At 34.3% G+C, this 27089-nt stretch overlaps 1 protein-coding gene across 7 annotated transcripts in view; it reads left to right on the top strand.

Annotated features, from left to right (window-relative positions):
- Positions 1 to 27089, top strand: part of LOC138698185 (phosphatidylcholine:ceramide cholinephosphotransferase 2-like) — a 582479-nt gene that overhangs the window by 542441 nt on the left and 12949 nt on the right. For all 7 annotated transcript variants that reach the window (XM_069823938.1, XM_069823935.1, XM_069823934.1 and 4 more), the window contains exons 4-6: positions 2033 to 2240; positions 15352 to 15626; positions 21414 to 21589. In XM_069823938.1, the coding sequence (XP_069680039.1) occupies positions 2033 to 2240; positions 15352 to 15626; positions 21414 to 21589 (659 nt within the window). The remainder of the gene's footprint in view (positions 1 to 2032; positions 2241 to 15351; positions 15627 to 21413; positions 21590 to 27089) is intronic.

Raw genomic sequence — 27089 nt, 5'->3', positions numbered from 1 at the left:
GCTGAGGTCTCCCTACTTTTCTGGTGCCAAAAGGTATAGTGAGAGTAAATTTCTTGCAAGGATCATTTTCATCCTTCCTACAGATATGGCCCAGAAACCTGACTCTCCTAGCTTTAATTTCTCTGCAAACATCTGGTTCTTTAAAAAGTTGGTATAATTCATAGTTATATCTTTTCCTCCAACTGCCCTCATCATTTACTGGTGTGTATATCGTCCTCAGAACCTTCCTCTCAAATATACTCAGCCTACAATTGTCGGCACTGCCAACTTCCCAGATTTCAGATCCATAGAGCAAGACTGGTCTTATTAATGTTTTATATAATTTGCACTTAGCGTTGAGGCTGATATCATGTGATCTTAACTGGTTTTGGAGTCCATGATAGCATCTATTTGCTGTGAGGAGTCTATGTTGGATTTCTTCACTTACATTATTATCTGAGGTAACTAGTGAACCTAGGTACTTAAATTCGGTGACTTTTTCAAACTTGTATCCTCCTACTTCAAGATACTCCATTTCTGAAGGATTGATTGATACCTCCTTATACTTGGTTTTACCCTCATTTACTTTGAGGCCCATTTGCTGTGCTGCAGCATCTAGGTTGATGAATACATCTTTGATGGCTCTTTCTGATCTCCCAACAGTGTCAATATCATCAGCATAAGCCAATATTGTACCCTCTTTTCAATTTCTGAGCTCCGGATAACCTTTTCCAAAGCAGTATTGAACAACAGACATGCAAGTGCGTCACCTTGTCTAAGGCCCTTCTGTGTATAGAAAGGTTCTGAAAGTCCTGCCTGTAGTTTAACTCTACAATTAACCCTAGTTAGGGTTGATCTTGTCAGGGCAACAAGCTTCGTAGGAATTCCAAGCTCCTCCATGGCATCAAACAACTTCTCCCTGTTAATACTAACGTATGCTGCCTTATAATCTATGAGTATTAATCTTATACTCTCGAGTCTTTTGAAGATTGTCGTACTGCCTGTATCTGATCAGAGGTTGATTTCCCCTCTCGAAAGCCACACTGATAGCTTCCTATAATTCTTTCTGCATCTGGTAATATCCTCCTATATAGGACATTTGAAAAGATCTTATATCCTATATTTAACAGCGTGATCCCTCTATAATTTGAGCACTCTAGGGGATCTCCCTTTTTATATATTGGGCAGATCAGACCCTCTTCCCATTCTTTTGGCAGGCATTCTGTTTCCCAAATTCGGCAGATAATTGTGTGAAGAAGAATTAGTCCAATCACTCCTAAATATCGAACACATTTAAATCAACGTAACTTTGACAAATTATGTCAACCTAGTAACAAAAGGCATATTCCCAAACATTTGGGTTCTGGACTGATGAGAAAAAGTGTGTCTAAGTTTACAGTAGATGGTAATGAAGAACTACATGAACTACATATCTGATCACCCTCATGCTTTGTGTCACAATATCCTTAGGAGTAATATGTTGTTGTTGTTTAGTCATCTGTCCGAAAACAGGTTAGAACCCATTAAGGCATCACTCATGAGGCAACTGAATCAGGAGATAATTGGGTTGGCCAGTTCCTTTCCTTGCATACATCACTGACTAATAACATATTACATTAATCAGACTTAAGATGGATACAAACAATTGTTTTTCCTCTCACATATATCGTCCAGTGAGATGTACTGCCTGATAATGGATGTACAGTCTCAGAAAAAAGTTTTGTCGCACAGATGCTTTGTAAGTCCCAGAAAAGAGGCAGTCCGCATGATCAGAGGACGAGAGAAGGACTAGTTGAGGTAATGAAATTAGTTTTGGTAGGTACTCCCTCTTTCTAAAATTTTGAGGCTTCAAATGAGAATTTAAGAATTGTTCTTAAGTGAAGGAAGATTGTAGTAAGTGCGTAGCTTTGTTTTCTCTTTCTAGAATTCTGTGTAATACGAACTCCGTCTTAGAATTATGAAAAGAGGCTTTATAACACAAATCTACTCGCTTTTACTAAAATTTTTCTTGTGTTATTGAAATATAAATAATTTTGTTTAAATTTTTTTACAGCTTTTGTGATCATGGTCGCTAGCTTCATGATGACCACTCTGACATTGGCGCTAATTCATGAGCGAGTGCCTGATAAGGATGTTGGGCCTCTGTCAGATGTGTTCTTGGATGCAGTAGCAGAGGCAGATTGGGCTCTCGATGTCTCTGAGATACTCATAATGATAGCCAACATAGCAACATCCTTTGTTCTTGTCTTCCACAAACACAGGTGAGTGATACCCTAATCTAGAACATGAGTGGTGTCTTTCAAAGGCAATCAAAAATTCTCTGTGGTTATTAATTTGAAATAATATGTTGTTGAACTAGTAGGACTGTAAACATATTTTTTGTACGATCGTGTTTTTTTGTTGTATTTACAGCTATTGCTGTTAGGCCTTGAAAGTTAGAATTCCCACACAGAAACTTGTTGCTAGGGAAACCTTTCTTCAAAACATAAAACTATACTGAAATAGACCCATTACAGTGCACTTATTGTTACTTAGTTTCCATTACAGTATACTTTTGTGAAGGCTTTGGAATAATATTGTTTTAAATTTTCAATGCAAAATAATATATTGTATTTGCAATTTTGAAAATATGATCGTGCAAAAAATGTTGTACAATACACAGTTGTGAAGTGCATTACAAAATTTCCGAAATTGAAAAGTTTGCTCTGCTCGTTTTTCAAACTTTTCCTCGATTTTGTAAAAAGCACTTCCCAACCTTGTATTGTAATATACTATATTGTGTTCTATGCAAAATAAGCATTATATTTTCATTGAAGACGCATGTTTTCTTACAAATGCTGAATGGAGCTTGTTCACAAACAACACTGTCTCTTCCACCTCTTCCTCCTTACTTACCATTATCTCAAATCCATGCATTTCTTTATATCGTCGTTGTTCCTGCAATAACTCCTATGTGCAAAATATAAAATTGAGGAGTTGAATCGTAAACAGGCGTAACCTAGAAATTGAAGTTTTGAGAAAAAGGCCTTTGAAATATTTGATTAGCTGTATAAATAACACATATTTATCATAGTAAACGACGGAGATTCACGCTATTATTCAATATTTTATTAACTGAAAAACATTTTAATTGATATAAATGTGTATACAGTAAGGAAGAAATAGTCTTTATAAAATAACCTTGCAATTGTCCTTATTCCATTCAATGATCTTTCTTCCATTCAATTACCCTATGCATGGAAAAACGGCAGAACAAATTTCCTTCTGCAATTTCTAGTTGAGGATTAAATGAAGAGGATTACACAAGGAATATGAACACAATTTATACTGTTTTAAGGATAACATTGTGATTCATCATATTTTAAAATTCGTGAGAAATGATTAAAGTAAAATGCTTCCTTTTTTTGTAAACACAACTGTATTTTCAGAACAGTATTAAAGATTCCACTTGAAATGGTAAAGTTATTGTGTAAAAAAAGAAAACATGAGGAAATTCTTTACGAAAAAATGTGCTAGATACAACAAAAGTCTAGTAAATTGATGAAACTTAGCAAAGAGTAGTTCAAAGTAACCTAAGTCTTCTGTTCTTCTGACAGGAATGTGTACGGGCTCCTTCCATCATTTTCCTTCCTCGATTTCACAGGATTTGGTGGGACTGCTGGAACATCTAAATCTGTTAAGGGATTAGGTACAGCTTACAGCAGTAAAATTTTTGGAAATATTCAACAATTTTTTCCCTCCATTTCTGTATCTTGTATAATAATGAAAATTGGTATGTGTGAAACACTGTCCTTCTCCTATATGAAAAAAAGTATTTTTACGATTTAAAAAAATTACTTATATATATATATATATATATATATAATTTTTTTTTTCAAAAGTAAAAATGGTGGCAGTTCACTGTGCAGTGATCAAGTGTTTCCTTCATAACTCATAAACTTGTTAACTTTTTCAAGTTCTCTCTCTTTTATTTTATTGCTGAAACTCATATTTACAATATCATGCTCTTTCAACTACATTCCTTAATAAATAATATTTCTTTATTTTGTGTTAGAAGAAAATACTGATATTAATTTGACCATTTTTAAATGAATTAATTCTTTATCAGAGAATCTATCAAAGGTAGAGGAGTGACCTTGCATCATATTGTAGATATGACATGTATAAATACACACAAAAAATTTCATCACAGAATGTTGGGTAGTTCTTTAGTTATGTGAGAAACGCTTCATCACTGCACAGTGAACTGAATTTTGAACAAAAAAAAATGTAAATAATTTTTTTTAAATCTTAAAAATATTTTTTTCATATAGCAGAAGGACAGTGTTTTAAACATACCAATTTCCATTATTGTACAAGATACAGTAATGGAGAAAAAAAATATTGAATATTTCCAAAATTTTACTGCTGTAAGCTGTAGCTAACCCCTTAAATGCTGCGTCCTCTTGCCAAAAGAATATGTACAGTAACAACTGTGAAAACTCTCTGAAGCAGACACGATGCGAATAGAAGAATTTTTCAGTTTTGTATATGACTGAATTTTGAAATCCTGATCTTTTGTTGCGGGTTTCTTATTCTTGAAAAGAGTTGTCAAAGCTTGGCTCCAGTCAAAGATATACTCATTTCCTTCAATCACCTTAAATAGAGCTGGATCCAGCCTACAGGTTAGAAGAATCTGAGCATATTCCGCAGCTGTGTAAATATTTTCGTTCCTCTTGACTATCATGCTATACAAACCGAAGTCCTAGTCACACTGGGTGTAAGAGTGACCACAAACTGGAAAAAAACGTTTAAGTTTATCTTCGTTGACAACCATGAACAGAAACGTACCATTTTGAGGTTCTTATTTTGACTGAATCTGAAAAGAGAACTGTGTGCTCAATATTTGTAGAGTTCGTATATTGTGAACATAGTCATAGTGTGTTAGGATCCTTTTTCGACGTTGTCTCTAGGAAGTAGTAAAAGAAGCTGGAGTCATCATTGTGACAGTGGATATTGAAGATGTAAAACCACAGTAGTCTCTATAAAAAAACTGAGAGGTAACATTCAATCTGGGACGTGTTAAATTCTGGACATAGTCAAACTCTAACACAAACATTTGTTCGTGGTAATCTGGAAGCATAATCTGTCCTCTTGCAAAAGTTGAAATAGGATCTTTACTCTTGTTTTAGAATTGTGCCCATTTCTGACCTGTAGTAAGAGCTAATAAGATTGAACAACACCTTTATATTGAGATTGAGATTTTCGAAGTATAATTTTTTAGATTTTCCTTTCTTGGTGTGATAGCTGAATACAGAATTTATTTTTCGTTTTCTCGTCGCTTTGTTTCTTACCGATACATCATTCACCACATCCACTTTCACATTTGCTTGAACCGAAAGATGCATCATTACTGAATACATAAAATTCACTGGACATTTTAAAAAATGAGTACCATTAAAACAATAATAAATTGAGCTCTCTCTTAAGTCCCAATTATGTAGGTAGAAATTAGAAAACACAACTTTCCAACCATCACCTAATATCTAACATTAAACTGTGAAAGCAGCTCAACACTTATACTGTGCCACAGACCACTAGAAAAGAGATATCAAATCGAAACTTTGTAGGGTTACAAAATACACACTAGAGAATCTAATAATGCATTGAACGGAAAAAGGACAAAATATGGATTATGCCCGTTTTTGATTCAACTCCTCAATTGTTCAGTAGGAAGAAAGAACACATTTATTCATCCTATGGCAGCCGTACATAGGAGACTGTGAATTCTTACATTTTCGAATTTTGCTGTGTCACTATTTAGGCTATTTAACAGAGCAAAAATCTGGAAATCGATAAATATGTCACATAGGAGTTTTTGCAGGAACAACGGCAATATGTTCTTGTAAAGTATTTTTCTGGTTCATTTTTCACGTCAGTATCGCTCTTTTGACTCTAGAGAGTTTGTCTATTTTATTCAAAATAAGAAAGAATGTGCATAACAGCGAAGGTATCTCCACACCTGCACTTGCACCTTCATAGTGTAATGTGAAAGATATCTCTTATAGGAAGGCTTTCCACTAGATGGCTACAGTGTATAAGAAACAAGATTGCGAGTGACATGGTGAACAAGTCCTTCCACAGGTCCTTTCACACCCGTAATTTTTTTTAACATTTTCCGAACATGTTATGTGAAATACTACATAGTTAACATAATATAACAGTTAATCAGTTATAACAGAAATATAATTCCTTATTATAGTTATGTTGTTTGAACTCGGCAAAAATCGATTTCGTATTATCATAAACATGAGCAGAAACAACTAAAAATTAATAAATATTTAAAGCTAAGTATAATAGCTGAATATCTCATGAATATATACATCACCTCATGACTTGACATTAGAGGTCTGCATGGCCGAAATTCTTAGGCTCGGCCCTATCCGGCTCAAGCTGAACCTGACCCAAACCTGGCCCAAAATCCGAGATTAGCTTGTAATTATCGACTCGAGCACAATCTGAAACTTAAAGACTAGTAGATAAAGCAGAGGCCAGATGCCACAAGGGTCAGGAAGAGCTGCGAGAAAGATCACTCCCATAGGAGCATAAGAAAGAGTAATCTCTCAGGAAAAACAAATGAACAATGATCTGACAGAGTAGAGACGAGACGAATGTCGTTACGAAGTACGAAGTAGAACTAAACAATAACTTACGTACCAGTAGTCTACTGTTCTGGATGGGTATCAGGTGCACATCTATTAATCGTGCATGCATTAAAATCTTTGTATTATTTTTAATCACTATATAATTCGCGGAAAGAAAAAAAAACGATTATGAGCATTATGTGAATTTCAACCCGAGCCTGGCCCACAAGCCGGGCTGGACCTAGGCCTGCGGGCTTGACCCAAATCATACAGACCTCTACTTGGCATCCCTTTTTGCCCTCTGGCTTGAAATCAAAAGTCGGAGCCTATTTCCAGGATGATAAAAGGAATCAAGAATTCATTGTCATCACAGTTCATATCAGATCATACACCTGCATTCTATGTTCAGTCCTGAGTGCTGTGAATTGTGTTGTCTTTTGTTCACAGTTCAGCAATATAATACATTAAATTGTATACATTGTATACCCATATCATCCAATTGTCTCACCAGATCTCCGAAAGCAGTACAACAGTGGTAATGATAAACAAGAGAATTTAGAGTTGGAGACAGATAGCGTGTAAGAGGAAATGTGACAACACTGGGTTCTCATGCCACGAGGCAGCAGATAACATCAATCACATCCTTATTTTTCATGTATTGTAGATTCTGGTACATTGCTGTGAGATTTACATTTTATTCTTCCATGAGAAATATAGTGAGGCAGGACATTGATGATGGGAGTTAATTCTTTCTGATTATCAGTTGGTGTTAAATTTCATTTCAAAAGTTTCATTGAGGTTGAGATCAAAGCTCTGTGAAAACGATTCTAGTTCTTTCTCATTCATCTCAATAACCAGTGCTGTCATGGTAATTTTTTTTTGGCCCTATGCCCCACCTCTTGTTTTCTCCATTGAAACATATTTACCAGCCTCATGGTCTAGTGGTCAGAGCTTCTGGCTATAGTTCATGGGGTGCCGGGTTCGATTCCCGGTTAGAGCACAGGAATTTTTCCTTAAAGGAGATTATTCCTGTGTTCGTCCATGGTCTGGAATTTAGGTTAAGTTTAGATTTAAGACCTCTCCTGGCACCACATTATCATAATCATCCTATCACATCATTGGGGTAATGTAACTCCGCCTTCCAGGTGCCCCAACCTCAGAAGTGGGTTACAACTAAGCCACGGCCAGGAGAGAAGACCAGAAATGTCGAAACCTGGTGGGATTGGATAAAAAAAACATATTTTACTCTCCTCTCTCTATCTCTCCGACTGTCATTTAATGATTTTTTTAATATTAAAGAAGAATTAAAGAAATTGTTTTGCTTTACATTTTAATTGTACAAGTAGTTTGATTTAAAGAATACACCATGTAGCACCACCGTAGATGCACAATTGTCTCCATGAATCTTGGAGTGTGTATTTGCAGCACTTCTTGTTTTTCAACCATTATTTTATATAATTCTGGATTTCAGTGCTGCAGAGATGGACAATTTTTGTTTATGAACATCAAACAAAATACATTAGGAACAGCAAGAGATGATCTAAGATAAGATCTGTACAGATCTCCATGTATAAAATTTAGACACCCATATGCCGTATGGCTTCATATGGACAAAATTGTCTTTTTCCCAACGATTAATTAAAAAAATTGTAGGTTCCCATATGATGTATAGTCCCGTATGGCCTCCATGACAGCACTGTCAATAACCATTGTATAGACCTTGCTTTGTAGATAAAGGCATTCTTACATTGATAAGAACCCTTATTGAACTCTTGCCATAAAGTGTGAAAGCGTTACATTGTGTAGAATGTCATCATGGCAATGCTCTAAGATTCCTCACCATTAAAGCTGTATAGTCTAGCCTAAACAGTGCAAGGCAATGAATGCATTATGCGATTATGCCACATCCATTCACAAGAAGTAGTGTCCAGATATTTTTAATTATAGTAATAAATTATGGTTGCAGTTTCCTTAACAGCAAAGAGCTTCAGTTGCTTTGCAAATAATTCTTATGATTTAGACATATTTATCAGTTCTCCAATCCTACAGACATCATCTTTATTCCACGTCCTGAGCTACTTTCCTAGTGACACTTCCTTTACTCTTTTACCACATTAAATTTCATATTGATCACTATATTATAAAATTACTGATTTCTTATCATGTTTTATTCGATTTTAATCTTATTCCCATTATTCCTTGTCATATGGCAACCTCACAAGTTGGGGAAGACATGAATTGAAAATTGAGAGGAGTGTCATGAATATTTGACCAAAAGACTAGTTGTCACCTTTCATGCTGAAGGGGAAGTACAAATTGTGGCTAATCAAAATGGAATTTGTGGTGGATAAAGGTGGTATTAACAGATTTTCTCAGAATATTTCCATTTTCCCAGCAATCATTTCGTACTTTTTACACAATCTGTAATCTTTCCTGACTAAATTCATAGGATCTGTACAACAAACATTCTGTGCAGTAACTAACCACAGGGATTTCTCGAATGTGCACCGAAACTTGTGTGTTCAGATATGACATAAGCAGTTTTGTGTTGGTTGAAAAGTTTGTACAAAACTGAAATGATAATATCATTGACAGCAATAAAGCAAATCAAACATAGTGAACATCATTGACCTGATAAGTTTTGAGCTCAAATAATGAGATTAGATTAGGTTGAATAAGTGATAGAGAAGCAGGTGGTTCTTAAAAACCCTAACACTTCAGTCTGAGGATTATTGTATTCTCATATTTTTGTTTTCCTTGCTCAGGTTTAGTAACATTTGTAGAGTTTTTCTATAGGAATTTTCCTTCTGGATCACATTCCGTAGGAATTTTCATTCTGGATCACATTCCGAATAATTATTGCTATATAAGCTAAGTTTCGCATTCGAATTGCTTGGGCAATCAGAACAAGAACTGAACACTTTTACGGGCCTTTTCTTGGACTATGATATTGTTATTTCTTTTTAATGAGTATAGTGTTAAAATATTTTTTCATCACAAAAATGAAGAAATTGCAAATCTATTTAAGTTATTACTCATTATGAAATAAAAATTGCCTGTATGCTACTAATCAAATTTATGAGTAAAAATACGGTGGGAGGTTATGAATCTACTATAATGATGTAGTCTTTGCTGGCCATGCAAGTATGTTTGGTGCAAGTGTTCCCAGTGGGAGGCCAAGCTGAACGTGTAAGTAAAACTCAAATGTCCTGAGGTTAGGAGAAGAATTACAAATTTAATACAGTAGAATTTCTCGTATCCGGCAACTGTGGGACAAAGCAAGTGCCAGATAACAGATTTTGCTGGATAATTGGAAAATACGTTTATAGGTTATGTAAAGACATACTGTACATTTTTTTTCCATGTTGAAATTTGGTAATTTTCACATAGCTATTTAAAAATAAAGTTTTGAAATACGTACAATGTTTATTTGTAGTACTGACTATGGTAATGTATATTCAGCAGTTCATAATTATAGTAATGCATAATAACTTAAAAAATACTAAAAGTTTTCGTGGCTTTATGATAATTTTAAATGGCGGCCATGTAACGTGAAGAGCAGTGTAGCCAACACCGCAACTATGAAGACAATGAAGTAGCACTCGATGATTTGAACCTCTTTAACATGTCTCTAATGTTTGCTTGTTTACATATACTATCTATCACTTAAATGAAACTTTTACGTGCTGTAGGAACAGAGAATTTTACACTTTCCTATTTAGACTCGTCCAACACACCTTAGAAACGGGCGAATTCAAGTGGTAAATGTAAAGGCATCATCTCTGCACATTGTTTGCAAGGCCCAAGTGACATACCGATGTTACCCTGTCTACTCCAGAGACGTAATGGGGTTTTCTGTGTATGTTTTCACATGTGAACAGTGTAAAGAGTAAACATAATATACACATCTTCGTCCAACTCTGACCTTTCACTTGAATTAGGCTACTTTTTTTTTGCCTAGCCAAAAGTGCATTGTTTTGATATTGCCAGTTATTTGGGTGCGGGATACAAGGGATTTTACTGTACATATACTCTTTCGTTAGCTCTCAACTTTACGATTTCATTGTATTGACTAAAGTAGATCTGGTATATTCAGTATTTATTTTCATTCCTATATATTGTGATCCTCTTAGCAATTAAGATTTCATAACATTTTCTGACATTTTCTTCTGACTGTCCCCAAAGACTCAAGCTGCATAAAATCATCAACCATGAATAATCACTGTTGTAATATGCACCATAGTCCTGACACGATCACACTTCACAAGTAACTGTCAGCAACTGACCAACTTGTTTTTTGCACTAATGATCATAAAACATCTTTATCTGACCTCAAAATACACGTGACAATACACCGATTTCCTTTAAAAGTATGAAAATGACGCATTTTCTTACTGAGGGTTTCCACCAGATTGGCAAAACAAAAAGGAAACAGATAGTATCAAGTTTACAGAAACAGCAACACATGTTTGCAAAACATTCGGAGAGATTGTGTTACAGACGACTGTTTTTGTGAACATCTGGAATTCCCGACTCAAGTCAGAAAAGATCGAAAAGTTTTAGCCCCCCCCCCCCATCCCCCTGTGACAGTCTGGCAGGTACCACAGTAACAGTGTACCATAGTAACACTCGTAAACAAAACCTTCTTCTGCTTATATCTGTCATCTATCACTAAAGTAATGTCTCTATAATTTGTATTTTGCTTACAACATTTTGGACCTAGCAGGTTTATAAAACCTTAAAGTGCATTGTAGACATTCACATAAAATTGTGAAAACAAGATTACATTTCTCCATGTATATCCTTATGTCGTCTTTCCTTAAGTCGACCTTAATTTTTTCTGTTCCATAAACTTTATACTGCTTGAAAAGCGACCTCATCCAGTACCTTGATATCCATAGTTACTTCTTCTTTAAAGATTGAATTGTGAAAAATCCACAACCAATGATGATCAAGTCATCGTCAGAGAACATGATTTGTTGTTGTGTTCCTGTAGTGAATAAAACAAAACTGAAACTTATTTTCAATAGAAACTTAGTCTCTGTTTTGTTATTAAAAACAGGAGCTTGTTTCTGAGTCGCAGTTTTGTCGGTCTGGTAGAAACCTCCTTTCGTGAAGCATAATTCACAGGTGCAACAATAGTTGCTGTCAGTAAGCAGTTGGTTTGCAGACTATTTCGTAGCTGAAATATGACACTGTAAAATGTTGTTCTGTTTCTTCCTGCCAAGTCTGCAGTCCAGTTTACCATCAAACCAGTATTTATCTAAAGATGTTTTTTTTTGTAAGCCTACACTTTTCTTTAATAAATACATGATTGTCTATTCTTTGGTGCATTTTACCCAGTGAGTTAAATGGTATTTTTTGACCTGTTCCTAGTTTATTTTGTAGAAGACGTAACTGTTCCAAAATTCGGCTTTCAGTCAAAATAAATGGAACTAAAGAATTTGTATGATCAATCATTTTTACTTTTTCGTTGTACGAAGTGTAAAGGAATAGTAGTAATTGTGACATTGCAAAAAATCGATTTTGAGATTTTCGTGGAAATAAACATTTTCACGGTCACTGATTGATAACGAAAAAGTGGGAATGTCATCTGTCTGTTTATCTGTATACAGTGGTTTATCCTAAACTGTTGGGCAGATTATGTTAATCTTCCGTATCTCTGAGTGAATTTAACCAGGAATGATACACGGTAGAGTAAATTGAAAATGAATGCCTGTAACTTATTTAGAATCAAAAAGTATAAAATTACCATGAACTCGAAAATCTATCCAAACAATTTTTTTTATGCAGAAATGACCAGCAGATCCATATGTTTCGAAAGTATGAATTATCATATGCAGAAATATTTCTACTTTTTGTTGTGAATTTTGTCACCCATTTGTTACATGTGAGTGAACCAAAGCAAAAGTCTTTTGTTTTACTATTTATCTTACTTTTAAATGCCGATTTTCATAAATAGAAAAATGCTAATAGAAATAATTATAGTATACATAATACAGCTGCAATAGTTCATGCACATTTGTGAAAGTTTAATTACCATTTCTACTTCTGCATTATAATGTGAACTCGTATAAATTGTTGGTTTTTGTTTTATAATGTCATATAATTATCTTTCCTGCTTTCATTTTTGCTTTACATCTTTCTTCTTCTATTTTCTTTCTCCCTCATTTGTTTTCTTATCTTCTATGAACAGCTGCTTCATTTGGGTTTGCGAATACGTGTGTGTGTTCTGAAGTGTGTCGGTATTGTTCTTGTCAAGCAAGGTAATAGAGATTGAATGTAAAGAGTAATGTAAGAATGAAGTTGTGTAATGTAGACAGGAATGTAACTGATAACATTAGAAACTAAATTGTTCAAGAAAGTGTGGGGTTTTCCAATAAGAATGTCACACATTTTAAAATGAAATATATATAAAACTATATAGTCGAATCGTTAAAAGTGTTAAAATTTAAAACAGGTTATGTAAATTTTAACATTTTTAACGATTCGACTGTATAGTTTTAAATTTTAAACAAGTGTAAACGTGAACTAGAAACAATGAAATATATTGTATAAACGAAAGAGGTTTATTTATTTAATTACTATTATTTTTAAGCACACTTAATGCCATTACATATGGAAGAGAACATCAGTTAAATGGCCACTGGTGCTTCGTTGGGTTGTGTGTATACAGGTCTTCGAATGTTCAATAACAGACAAACATAAACCAGGCTCAATTTCACGAATTACGCACGTGATATTGTTCCTTAAGTCATTAACTGTTTTTGTCTTATTGGCATAAACCCTTTATTTTACATAACCCCATAAGAAGTAATCCAGCAGCATTAAATCACACGATCTCAGGTGTCGGTTAACATCACCACCATGTGAAATGATGAAGTCTCTGAAATTCTCCCTCAAAAGGTCGACTGTTTCGTGAGCAGTATAACATGTGGTGCCATCTTGCTGAAACGAGACGTTTCTGAAATCCATACCTTCCAATTGAAGCCAAAAATAATCCCTTATCATAGTCCAATATCTTACACATTATACACTTCACTTAGCCTAATGCAAGGAATGCTTGGCGAATGGATGACTTGTATTTTAATAATACATTTTAATGATTTCTATGCATTGTGGAATGGTGTAATGTTCCATGATTATTTGTCGACACCAACTGTAACCATGGGAAAAATGTGACTGCTAACTTATAGCTTCATAAACACGGCAGCTCTTATATGTTAAAAGTAGAACACTCTTATTGGAAGACCCTATACAAAATGTATGAGAAAGTATATGTCATTTTGGTTAAGGTTACCAGACATTTCTGTTTTCCAGGGATAGTACCCAAATTTTTCTTTTTGTCTCCAGACATAATTCGTCCCTGGAATGCCTCCGGATTTAATAATTTGTTCCTAAATATCTCCGGATTTTCAGTGTTAATTATTATTTTATGAAAGTGCTGTTGAATATCTCTGTGTTCACAAGATAAAATATCTGTGGAATGTAGCTAATGTACAGCATATTGCTGTGGTCTCTTGAGAGAGAGAAAAATGTAAAGAGACAGTACATTATTATTTTTCTTCAAATGTACAATAGATGGATTTGATCTAGAAGAAGATAATTTATCTGATGACATTTCTTCCTTGAAGAAATATGTGACTTCAGAGAAAATAGCAAAATGGAGTGAAGAAAATGCTACTCTTTGCTCAAAATTGAGTGAAATTTTTAAAATTTTTCTCTGAGAAAATAATTCTCTATGCACAACTTCAGAAGTCGTTTGAACTATCTCTATGTCTTCCTGTAAGTGATGCTTCCGTGGAGACAATTTTTTCTTCAGTGAACATGATATGGACATGCCAAAAATCCAGAATGAGTTTAGGAACTGTTCGAACCATGCTTGTTGTCTTAACCAACTTCAGCAATATAAGTGAATGGAGAACTAACAGAAATGTTAAAAGTTGTTTTTTCTTCCCTGAGAATTGTGGAAAAAATCTAATAACCTTAATGTCACTATTTATTTGCATTAGCAATCAATGTGATGATTAATGAAGTAATAGCAGTACTTAAGCATGTTATGCCTGAGCTTATATTAAGTTAAAAGTTAATTTGAAACAGATATGTTATTCAATGATTACAATACTATAGAATTTTGAATTCCAAGAAACAAAGCAATAATAATTATGTTAAAAGTACAATATAAAACTTACATGCTTGCATAATTCTATTTCATTAAATTAAAAGTGTATGTTTACAATACAGATTGTTCAAAACTTTCTAAGTCATACATCATTTAAAAAAAAAAAAATAAAAATAATCTCACACATCATACAAGAATTTATGAATGGTATATTTGCATCATATTTGTAGGCTTACTCAAGTGATCATAGAGTATGCCCATGCCATACATATGGAAATATATAAGCGCAGATTAACTATGTTCAAAATTATGTACTTCCTCACTCCCATATCATACATAGGCTATATGGGAATATATAAGCGCAGATTAACTATGTTCAAAATTATGTACTTCCTCAAAGTATAAACTAACTGCGAACTATTCAGTCTCGAACCATGTTCATAAGAATATTTTACTCTTAATAACGTCAAAAAAACTAACTTAAGGCAATCATACTGTAAAATCTTTAGACTGGTTATCTTTAAAGAGACGGCTGTGTGCAGGTGTTTTCTCATAATTCAATGCCATGTAATCAATCCTGCTACCAGTATTATTTGAGGTCTGCTGATAACACTTTTGTTGTTACAGGTTCATTGTAATGAGGCGGGTGTTTATGATCCTGGCAACACTGTACCTGATGCGGTCTGTCACAATGTTTGTGACAGTTCTCCCAGTTTCCAGTCACAAATATTACTGCTCACCGAAAATGAATGCGACCAGCACTGTTGTAGTACTGAAGAGAGCATGGCAACTGATGTCTGGGTTTGGTCTCTCCATTAATGGAAAGCATACATACTGTGGAGATTACATCTACAGTGGTCACACCGTGATTCTTGTCATGAGCTACCTCATCATAGCAGAATGTGAGTCAGGTTTCATGTAAACTTAGCTTATGCCATAAGAAAAATAGAATGGAGAATGTGGCAACATCCAGGGAAAAACTTGTAGAGCTGTACTAAGCTTTACTATGGAACAAAATACTATGACAGTGTGTACAAACGTAAGAACCCCCACTGCTGATTCTGTTCTTCATTCAGAAAGTCCTATTCAAGCTATATTAAGCATCTGAATGGTGGTAGAAACTAACAGATGATTCTGTGATAATGCAGGATTAACATCAGTATCAAAGATAGCAAATGCTACAGGCCCCTGCTTGAGAGTCCTCAATAGAAAATTCAATAATTTTGGCTTGCCATCTGGAAAATTATAGGCCTATCATTTTATTTCCTGTAATTCACTGCAGTGGAGAACATTCAGTTTCAAAACTAAAATGGATTAAAAATGAACTAAAGAGCACCATCAATCAAGGTATATTGAACAATCTAATTTTAATAAGCATTGGACATGAACTTCTGGGTGAAGACATTTCCTATATCACCTACAAATTTTCTTGTGCTAAATCCAGAAAAGTTACTTTTAAACTTTTGTCTTGTTGCTTTTCACATTATTAGCATTGATATTTACATGTATATAGTAACAGCAGTAGTTTTAGAGGTTATAAACTTGGCAGGGACAGACATATTTTTATATTGACTACTTAATTTCTCATGCACGATTCTTTTACAATAATGCAATATTTCCATTAGATAATAAATTTGAATCTGAACCAGAAAAATGCTTTTTCACTACTTTATTCATCACATGCAGGTACAGTATTTATTATTTTTGTCAAAGCTACACCAGACTAGAACCGCCTCTGAATGATATATTGACGTTTAACTGGCTGAATAGGAAATTAAAATACTGAATTACTTTATTGATTCTGGTTCACGTTAACACTTTGTTTAAAAAAACTTAAAATTGTTTAACGACACGTTAAAAGTGTTACAATTTAAAAAAAAAAAAGGTTATGTACCTTAGACAGACGGCCCATTTCGACACCGGTGCTGCTTCATCTTCAGTGTCCTACGAACTACTGTTGTTTCTGTTGATCTTGCATTATGCCATTTGCATTCGTCAGTTGTAGGGTTGGGGGTGTGTTGCTCCTATGGTGGGTGGTGGTTGTTTGTGTGCTATGTATCATAATATCGAATGATGTGTGGGTATTGAATTGTGATTGTGTATTAAGTAGGTATATGTTGTGGGTGTGTTATTGTATGTTTGTATATTTCATATTGTTCTAAGATGTTTAACTGTGGACTTTTTGGTGTGATGTGTAGAATTTCCATATCTGTTTCTATATTATTGTAGTCATGATTATTATTGATGATATGTTCTGCGTAATTTGATGTGATTTGATCACATCAAACATTCAAATAAATATAATTCAACTGGTGTTTACAAACTAAAATGCAATAGTTGTCCACATTTTTACATAGGACAGACAGGAAGAACCTTTCAAACAAGATATAATGAACACATTAAAGCTATAACCAAACCCTACATCACATCAAATTACGCAGAACATATCATCAATAATAACATAACTACAATAATATAGAAACAGATATGGAAATTCTACACAGCACACCAAAAAGTCCACAGTTAAACATCTTAGAACAATACGAAATATACAAACATACAATAACACACCCACAACATATACCTACTTAATACACAATCACAGTTCAATATCCACACAGTATTTGATATTACGATACATAGCACACAAACAACCACCACCCACCATAGGAGCAACACACCCCTACCCCTACAACTGAAGAATGCAAATGGCAGAATGCAAGATCAACAGAAACAGCAGTAGTTCGTAGGACACTGAAGATGACGCAGCACCGCGTCGAAACAGGCCGTCTGTCTAAGGTACATAACCTTTTTTAAAAATTTTAACACTTTTAACGTGTCGTTAAACAACTGAATTACTCTACTGTTCAAGTAAACGACTTGCACGTAACTTGAATGTTAAAATGTATTTTTTTATAATTTTAGGAGGCATTGTATATTCTATACAAATAAATCAGTACCGGTATAATTATTTTCTCAAATAGAAATATGGTAAAAATGCTTACCTCTTCATTGCAACAATCATAGAAGACTTTTTTTCTCATCTGTTTTAATGTATTCCTCCCTTTTAATCCACTGCACCCGAACTGGAGCCATAACACTTCACTTCACTTCACACCATCATTCACAATGAATATCATACACTAGTTTAAAAATTTACTTTTTATCCTGTAATTACAGACGACAGTCAAATCGACTTCACCCTTTTTTTGCTATTCCATACCTTCAAACTGACCTTCCGTCAGTTCGTTGAAACAGTTCTGATTGTTCACATTTGTTTATTACCAATTTAATTGTTTCTAAACTTAGTGGCGCACTGTATAGAGTCAATTTAACGATTTCGAACATAGCATTAAAATATAATATGCATTAAAAAAAGAGAAATTATAGACAATAATACCCCAAAAACTATACATATTTGGAATTAGGAAGTCTTGAAATGGGTAGGTACTAAGTTTGAGTAACCATAAGGTTATAATGAATTTATTATTCACGAACATTACAGGTAGGTAGTAGATTCCTTAGTTAGATTTTTCTACTTCAGTAATGATTCATTTACCTTCTAGGTTTCATTTTTAATATGATACTTTTATTTCAAGGATTCAAATTTAAGAGTTCTTTAATAACTAGACATTCATATCAAGAAGGAAGAAGAAGGCATTTTATCCGAGAAACTTTTGTCCAGCTATTCATTATAAGAACTGATATCATGTTACTAAGTTTGTTTTTTGATGATAAGTTCACTGTATCCTATCCAGTTTACAGTGACTGGATTGTTCTGATATTCTAATGGATTTGAAACAGTTCCAGTGCTAGAGCTGTGGTATATAGCTACAGAACAGAATTGTTCGTTATTCTTGGTCAGTTTACCACAATTTCTGAAACTGACATCTTGGTTTTATGCCAAGTATAGTGGAAAGTATTAAGAAGGGCTACAAAGGTAAAATATTCTAATACTCTCCTGATAATTAAGAAATTCTGAAAGCTCTGAATTTCATGTAAGATGACTAGAGAGCGGAATTTAGGCGAAAACCTATTTTTTTCCTTGATGCATACAAGCTTGAGATTTAATATGTACATTTTTCATGGATATATAGAAGTATAAATAAAGGGATTTTGTAGTGCCTAAAAATGCTTATTTCGACATTAGTGTCTATTTTTAAGTTTTGTTTTTTTTTTGCATCATTTTTCGTAACTGTTTACTGTTTTTCTTAACATCCTGTACCGTTTACATTCCAAGAGGGATAACAGCAACTCCCTCCTAGCAGTGAATGACACAATAGAGAAGTACCTCCGGGCCACTCCTTCTCATTCTTACAATCTGTCAATCCTAAAATTCCAACTTTCAGTCGGCCTGGGTAGTGTAGTCGATATAGCGCTGACCTTCTGTGCTCGAGGTTGCGGGTTCGATCCCAGCCCAGGTCAATGGCATTTAAGTGTGCTTAAATGGGACAGGCTCATGTCAGTAGATTTACTGGCATGTAGAAGAAGTCCTGTCGGACAAATTATTATTATTATTATTATTATTATTATTATCATCATCATCATCATCATCATCATCATCATCATCATCATCTTCCTCTGTCTGTCAGCAATTTAACACAAACTCGCTGGATTGTACCCGAATCAGCATTCTCTTACATTTCAAGACAGATAACAACCCCTTCCTTTTTTTCTCGCCATATATAAGTACAATAGTGAGTGACACAATAGCCACAATAGGTGCTGATGTTCTACTATGAAGCAAATTATGAAAATGTGATTGGTGAATGAAAAACACTAATTTAAAGATAGAATGTCTTCATTTTGTGTATGCATGTGTACCCTTGTAAAATGTGAAATGTGTGAAGTTTCTTTTAATCCTAGAATTTTGCGTTAAATAAATGTTGAAGCTTATATTAGTGACATTCTTTAAAAAAAAAAGCCTATTTTTATATTATAGAGCCTAAATAAAGGAATTTAAAAGCCTATTGTAGGCGCCTAAAATGTCACTTTTTAGGACCTAAAATTCCGCTCTCTAAAGATGACATTAGTGGTCAAGGTATGCTTATGATAATTACTGAATACAATTACTTTAAACAATTATTGGTAACAGGACAAGATGGAATTCAAGACAGAGAAGAAAGACCATTTATCGATCCTGAGTAAGTGTTCAGTTCATCTGTCTGATACTGTATGAATGTATTGTAGAGAAACTGCAGTGCTGTGATCCAGCTCTCAGTCGAGCTATTCACAGACAACTTGCCATCAGTGATATGCTGTGCATTATCAGTAATTTGACACGACAAATTGTTAATGTAGAGTATTTCTAAATATAAGCAGTAAAAACGTAATTTACTCACATAAATTAAGAAAGGAAATGCAGAAATACCTTGTTCTAAACATTTGTTGCATTTATTTAAGAAGTAATGCATCACTCACAATAATTCCTGTTGAGAAATGGAGACAATATTTCACGGTAGATTTTATGTACACTTTGTCATTTGGAGTTCCCCAGAAATTAAAGTCAAGGAAAAAATAATAATCAGGCTCCTTTTCTAACAGGATTGTGCAACAGAACATACAGCAAACTATTTTATGGACACATTTCTCATTCATTCATAGTTTTCTGCCCAAGGGCAGATCTGACTGTACAAGTATAGTGTGTGAGCTGCATGGTCAAGAGCCAAGTCACTATGATGTTATTTCTGTAGAGTCTGTTTGCGCAGTAGAACTGTGAAGTAGTTTGCTAGGAACTGGATGTCAAAACACTGTCACGATTGAAAAACTATAGTTGGACACAAATGCTTAACGAGATTATTTTGTTCTAGATATTTAAAAGCATATAAATATGAATCCAAAACTATTGTAGGCCTACAGCTCGCTCGCTTTTTCGATGGCTACTTATTGTTCTAAGCTCAACAAATTAAGGGGAGGCAGAGGTGAAATTTCGAACAAAACTGAAGGAAAAAATGAAAATTTGGTTTTTTCCATTTTTATTATCTTTATTTTGATATTCCGATGTTAGTTTTTGATTTTGTGCCCTTAAAAGTATGAAATAAAAACCAAGATAACTGTATTACTGTATTATTCCCTTAATAAACTAATACTTATCATTATTTATATACCTTCTCTGAACATATAAATAAAAATAAATATTGAAAATTTCTTACAATATGGTGCATGGAGCATTTTATATCAAACGATATAAAGTTTTATAAAATTATTAATATTTACAGAACTATTGTACTTAGAAAGTTGAAACTTGGTATGTCCATTACTAATAACATACTTAGTATCCATGATCAATTTCAAACAAATCGGATAAATTTTGTGGATTTTGAAATATTCACCTCTGCCTCCCCTTAATTCACAGTCAGCATGCTTTAAGATAATGATGAAAATTTTAGAGTGTAAATCGGAGGCTTCAATATAACTTTTTTATTATCAGCTAATAGTGAAACATTTTTGTTGGAAGTTTAAAAACTTGAAATTTGATTTCTTTGCTGTAAGATAATGACATATTTTAGCTTGAAGCTCAAGAGACTCAGTCTTTGCTTCTTCTCTACCAGAAAATACCAGTATAGAGAGGCATTGACTTTGATGTTATGCTATTATGGTAATTATTATTTATCAGTGGACATTTGGGACTTATTTGTTATATGTCATTAGAATTAATAGATGTAATATCAACATTTCTGTCTGAACAGATTCCCCACGGAGATGTTTTCCCGTCCACTGGTTGTCATGGTGTTTGTCACTGACTGGAATTATTATGGTGCTATGGTCACATGGGCATTACACCGTGGATGTAATCATTGCTTACTACGCCACCACCACTGTGTTTTGGATATATCATACTCTTGCCAACAATGCAAACCTCAAGGTTAGTACTACTAATTTTGTTGCTGCAATGCGTTTTAGTAGTATCAAGAAAACACTGAACAAAAATTTTATATTGGTGTATTTAGTATCATCCTCCTTGGTCTCTCGTGGTTAACAATGCTCGACTCTGGACTTGCCCACCCAAAGGAAGATGCTACATTTTGCAGCTAATTAAATCTGAAGTATAGTGTGCTTGAGAGGTTGACAGGAAAGTAAAATTTTGAGGGGTTCCGTGTTTCAGGCAAAGCCACGATTTTTATGTTTGTTCTTCACTTGACGCGCCCAAGATCAAAATGGGCTATGTTATCAAAAGTATATTTTAAGAAAAATGTAAAAATTTCCTACATCTAATATAAGAAAGATAAAAATGCGAGAATGGCTCTAATTAATGAAAACGTCAATAGTAAACATGCTTACCATGTTTATTCAAATCATAGTGTCCAAATATTTGTTTTATAAGAAAATTTAAATTTTGATGCATTTGTTTTGAAACTCGTTACTCTAATTTTACAACACTGGCTATAATGATGCTTTGAATAAAGATCTGAAAATACCTTGATTTTATTTTTAATAGCACTATTCCCAAAATTGTTACAAAATAACTTAAAAAACTGGAAATCTTTTACTAAATTATTAGAGCAATTTTAAGGTTTTACAGAAATTATAACAAAAAAAAAAACTCTTCAAACATTTGCACAGGAATCTTTAACAAGAGTAAAGCATGTGCCAAGGCTATCAGCGTCCTCTTCTCCATCTTGTTCGTTTGCTGGACATTCCAGGTCATACGGACTTGCAGGTTTATCTGCGATGGTGTTTTCCTTTCCAGAACAATCCAAAATATTTCTACAACAATCCTCCTACATCTATGATTTTAAGTGGATTGATAGTTCCATTGATGTATTGATACCCTACAGAAACATTTTCCTCGTTTATGTAGTCCATATGATAAATATTGATTGCTCTAAAAGCATAAACATGTTTCTCCTTTAAATAAGATGCAAAAAAAAAAAAAAGTAAGAAAAGAAAAGAAAAGAAGAAAGAAAAAGAAAGAAAGACGTTGAACTTCTGAGATATGGGCGCTCAGAGCATAAGGGAATCAAGTCACAAAAATAAACTTTTCGGAAAATTAGACTTAGTCTTTTATGTATAGTTAATTACCCATTAAAGGTGAGTGTGATTTTAAATATCTGCACCACTGCAAAGATTGTGAGGACATGTTTCTTTTATTATCTGAAAGTAGCCTCATCTAAGGTATGTACAGACGAAATATCTCCCAATTGACCAAAAGTGGACTTGATTCCCTTGTGCTCTGAATGTCCCATATCTTGAATAGAAGGGAGTTGGTCGGTTTCACCTTGTCTTTTGTAAATTTCTTTCACTTCTGGCTTGTACATTCCTCATAGCTAACCTTGATTACAGTTGTATGTTTCCCAGTGATAGTGTGATATTCTTCTGATAATGTAATTGCCTCTTCTTTTTTTATTTGCTTCTCCACTTTTCCGAATATCCTGTCACAGAGTAGAAAACTGTGTCCAACAACAGGGAATAGAACCCTGTCAGATTTCAGGGATGATGGAGCTTCATTGTAGAACCATCAACAGATCATCGATATCATAATAGTATTTTTGTGACCCGCATCCATCTGAGATTAGAAGAATCTTTTCAATTTTATTCTTGTCATTACATGTCGGTCTATGATGAACAACAAATGCAACTTATAACTTCCTGTAGGAGTCTTCTGTTCTAGCCATGTGTAAGAAAATAAACTATCTGGTCTCAATATTTTGTCTCGTCTCTGCTCAACTACTATTTCATTGTACATGTAATATTGCCTGGCTTAATATGCTGCTTGACTAGGAAGACATGGAAATATCAAATTCTACTGACAATCAAAGATTAAAGTGAGAAGATCTGGAGACACCTCATTCTTGACTTTGTAAAAATTTTTCACTCTCAGCAGATGAATATGTTGACCAGTCATAGCCTGTAATCTTCTGTCTGACGTAGTATTGTTGTAATTCGTAAAATAACGCTTATTACATTAGTTTACATCAATATTTTTAATAGCAATACAGTCCTGGCCTTATAAATGAGAAGAGAAGTGTAGACGTATAATTACTGTGTAACTAAGGCCTCAACAATGTTGGTTTTCTGAAAAATCTGGCGAAAAAAGCATAACCACACAAACTTGTGGCAAACAGACCATTCTGTTTCATGTGCTCTGGAAATATAACGTAACAATATGAAATATGGCCCATTTTTTTCTGTTCAAATAATAGTTGGCATATCCCATTTTGATTAATTCATTATTAATAATAATAATATATCTCATTTTGATCTATGTACTGATTTTCTCCATGCATTTTACACGTCTAAAATAAACCATTATGAAACTGAACCTTTCACTGTGTAAAGTCCTCAACCCAAACTTGCCAATGACGTCAATAATTCATTTTCAAATAAAAAAAAAAAAACCAACACATAGCTAATTTTGATCTCGGGCACCTCACTTTGAAATCCATTCTGTGAGCCCTGGAAGTCCTTTTATGGAATTCTAGGTGTCACTCGCTAATAGTTTGGAGAAATAAAGCAGCTATCTGGTTTTAGTGGAACAAATAAAGCAGCTATCTAGTTTTAGTTTATGTTTATGAATATGCCTGGAGTACACAGTACAATTGAGGTATTCCCTGGAACAATAACTTAATTGCAAAATATTTAATTTGAAATGCTGAACATTAGTCATTTTAGATCTCGTGTAACAGCATTGTGCAGAACGACATTAAAATGTTTCTAGAGGATGCTGTGTTTGTTGGAGGAAAATAATATTTTTTTCAAGTGGGAAATGAGGATTCAATATATGCTGGAAACAGAAAAATGACATAGTGTACTGTGCGTTAAATTGTTATTTCAGGAAATGTCTCAGTTTGAGTTCAAATTGGGTTCAGATGTACATACGTACGTACATGTGTCTGTTCTGTGGATGTGGGCACGTGTATCATATGGAACGAAACTGTTAATATACAGAAGATACAGCCTTTACAAACTGGGAACTTACTTTAGTGTGGATGCGTGCGCATGTGTGTGTGCAATTCTTCTAAAGCATTATATGTAAGATAATTAGATGACTAAAAACAAAAAGAGGACTTTTACTTTGAAAAAGGAGAATATTGGGGAAAAAGGACACATGAAAATATACCTAATTATAAGGAAGTAATACAGGCTGAACCAGCCAGGACTGGACTCACACAGCAGCTGATTCATATGTAATGACACTACAATATGCAGAGGATTTGTTCTGTGCTTTTGCAGTTAGTATTGCGTAATGATGTACTTACTGAATTCACAGTTCATATTTGAGATGATGTCCTTGTGATATCTGGTAGGCTGCACATCTCCTGAAGACATGTCTAGTAACTCACCGCAGTTTGGCCTCTGAAATGGCTCGAATTTATGTCGTGTAGCAATTGTTTGTGAAAACAGTGGAGCCATGCTTCGTCATTATATAAAATTAAGAGGGGGTCAATTAGTCCATCATACAGTGACTGTTGGAACCACATGCAAAAACCTACGTCTGCTCTGATAATCGGGTTCCATTAAACCCTGAACTACACGAATTTTGTAAGGTTTTTATTGTAATTGTTTTGTACCTCTTATGACCGAAGATTGTGACACCCTTACCCGCTACATAGTGGGAAGTCATAGGACTTCTCTCTAGTCGGTGACCAATTTCATCTAACATCTCTTCAGTGAGAACATTCTTCACACTTGTTCGTTTCTTATTCAATACTGATCCAGTTGTACGAAATTTCTTCACTAAATTATAAATCATTGATTTAGAAGGCTTTGGCGAGCAGGGGCGTATTTTGCGGACTACCGGGGCTACCGGCGGTAGCCCAAGGAAATTACATAAGAAAAAGTTTATAATATAACATAATGTAATAATTTTGTATTATTAGTTTTACCATAGTAATTAAAATTAAAGTAATTGTTAGATTTATATGCGCTCTCTGCTCTCAAAAAGAAACAAGTTGTCAAGGTGGTATCGCTGGAGAAACCGCTTGCTACGTGAGGTAGCCTGTGACCGTTTCGCTCACGCTGTCCTTCGCACAACTGCCCCCCCCCTTCTGTTTCCATCGTGCACTGTAGAACGGGCGAGTTGCCGCTCTTGTGATCGGTTTCTTCGCAGGCGCGAAGCAGCAATACGCTTAGTACGCTAGCAATTGAATGTGATTGTGTTCTTGCAGTGCATTATTTTAAATATGTGATTTGTTCGAGTGTCTAAGAGTTATATTAATTGTGAATTATTAAGTTTTTAATTTCCCAATTAAGTGATATTGTGAAAAATATGGCAGAACAAGTTTCTGGAGAGGTTTGTGTTGAAAATGACTGTGTAATAGAAGGTTTATTAAAAGTGCCTTTTAACCGTCGTACATAAAAACGAGAAAGTTGAAATTGTGAAAATGGAAAGACCAACTCCTGAGTTAAATTTGTCCATGGACGTAAAAGAAAAACAGCGAGAGTACACACGCCATTTCACTTCAACATCATATGGTAAGTGGAATTGGTTGTATGGTACTTCTAAACTGACTAAACTATTTTGCTGGCCATGTTTGTTATTTAGCCACGAAACTAATGTGTGGTCAAAAGAGGGGTTTTCTAATATGAACTCCCTTCGAACGGCAGTCCTAGAATATGACAAATCAAAAGCTCATATTTGTAGTAGCATGAACTTTGCAAACTTTGAGAAGACAAGAATTGATTTACAGCTAAATAAGCGAAAAGCTCTACACATCAACCAACACAATGCTCTTGTGAAAGAAAAATCGGGAAATTTACTGCATCTTATTAACGCAGTCTGCTTTCTAGGAAAACAAGAATTGGCTTTTCGGGGTCATAACGAGAGTGTGGAATCAGACAATATAGGAAATTATATTGAATATTTAAGTTCCTTAAGTGAATTTGACCATTTACTGGCCAATCATCTTGAGAGTTCAACAGTATTTCGTGGTACTTCTCTCGCAATTCAGAATGACTTAATATTTGCTATAAGTGGGGTTATGATAAAGAACATAAAACCTTTTGTGGCCATTATTGTTGATGAAACAAGTTACTGCTCTAATCAGAGTCAATTGTCCACTGTTTTAAGATACGTCGACAGTACTGCCAATGTTCAAGAACGGTTTATAGGATTCACAAATGTCAGTTCAGACAAAACTGCTGCTGCTTTGTTTCTGCATGTGGAAGGTGTTATAGCAGAATACAATGTCGGCAATAAGTTAATTGCACAGACATACGATGGTACTTCAGTTATGGCGGGAAATATTAATGGCTTAAAAACAAAAGTTCAAGAAAAGTATCCACAAGCACTATTTGTCCATTGTTACAGCCATGTTCTCAATTTAGTTTTGCAACAAACTACTTCATCCATTCCAGAATGCCGCATTTTTTTTCAAAACACTGTCGGGTTTAGCTGCATTTTTCTCATCATCTCCTAAAAGATC

The sequence above is a fragment of the Periplaneta americana genome, chromosome 4 (assembly GCF_040183065.1).
Source record: "Periplaneta americana isolate PAMFEO1 chromosome 4, P.americana_PAMFEO1_priV1, whole genome shotgun sequence".
In the NCBI taxonomy this organism is placed as follows: Eukaryota; Metazoa; Arthropoda; class Insecta; order Blattodea; family Blattidae; genus Periplaneta; species Periplaneta americana.
The sequence above is the reverse complement of the archived record's forward strand: the minus strand, read 5'-3'. Positions and strand labels throughout refer to the sequence as shown.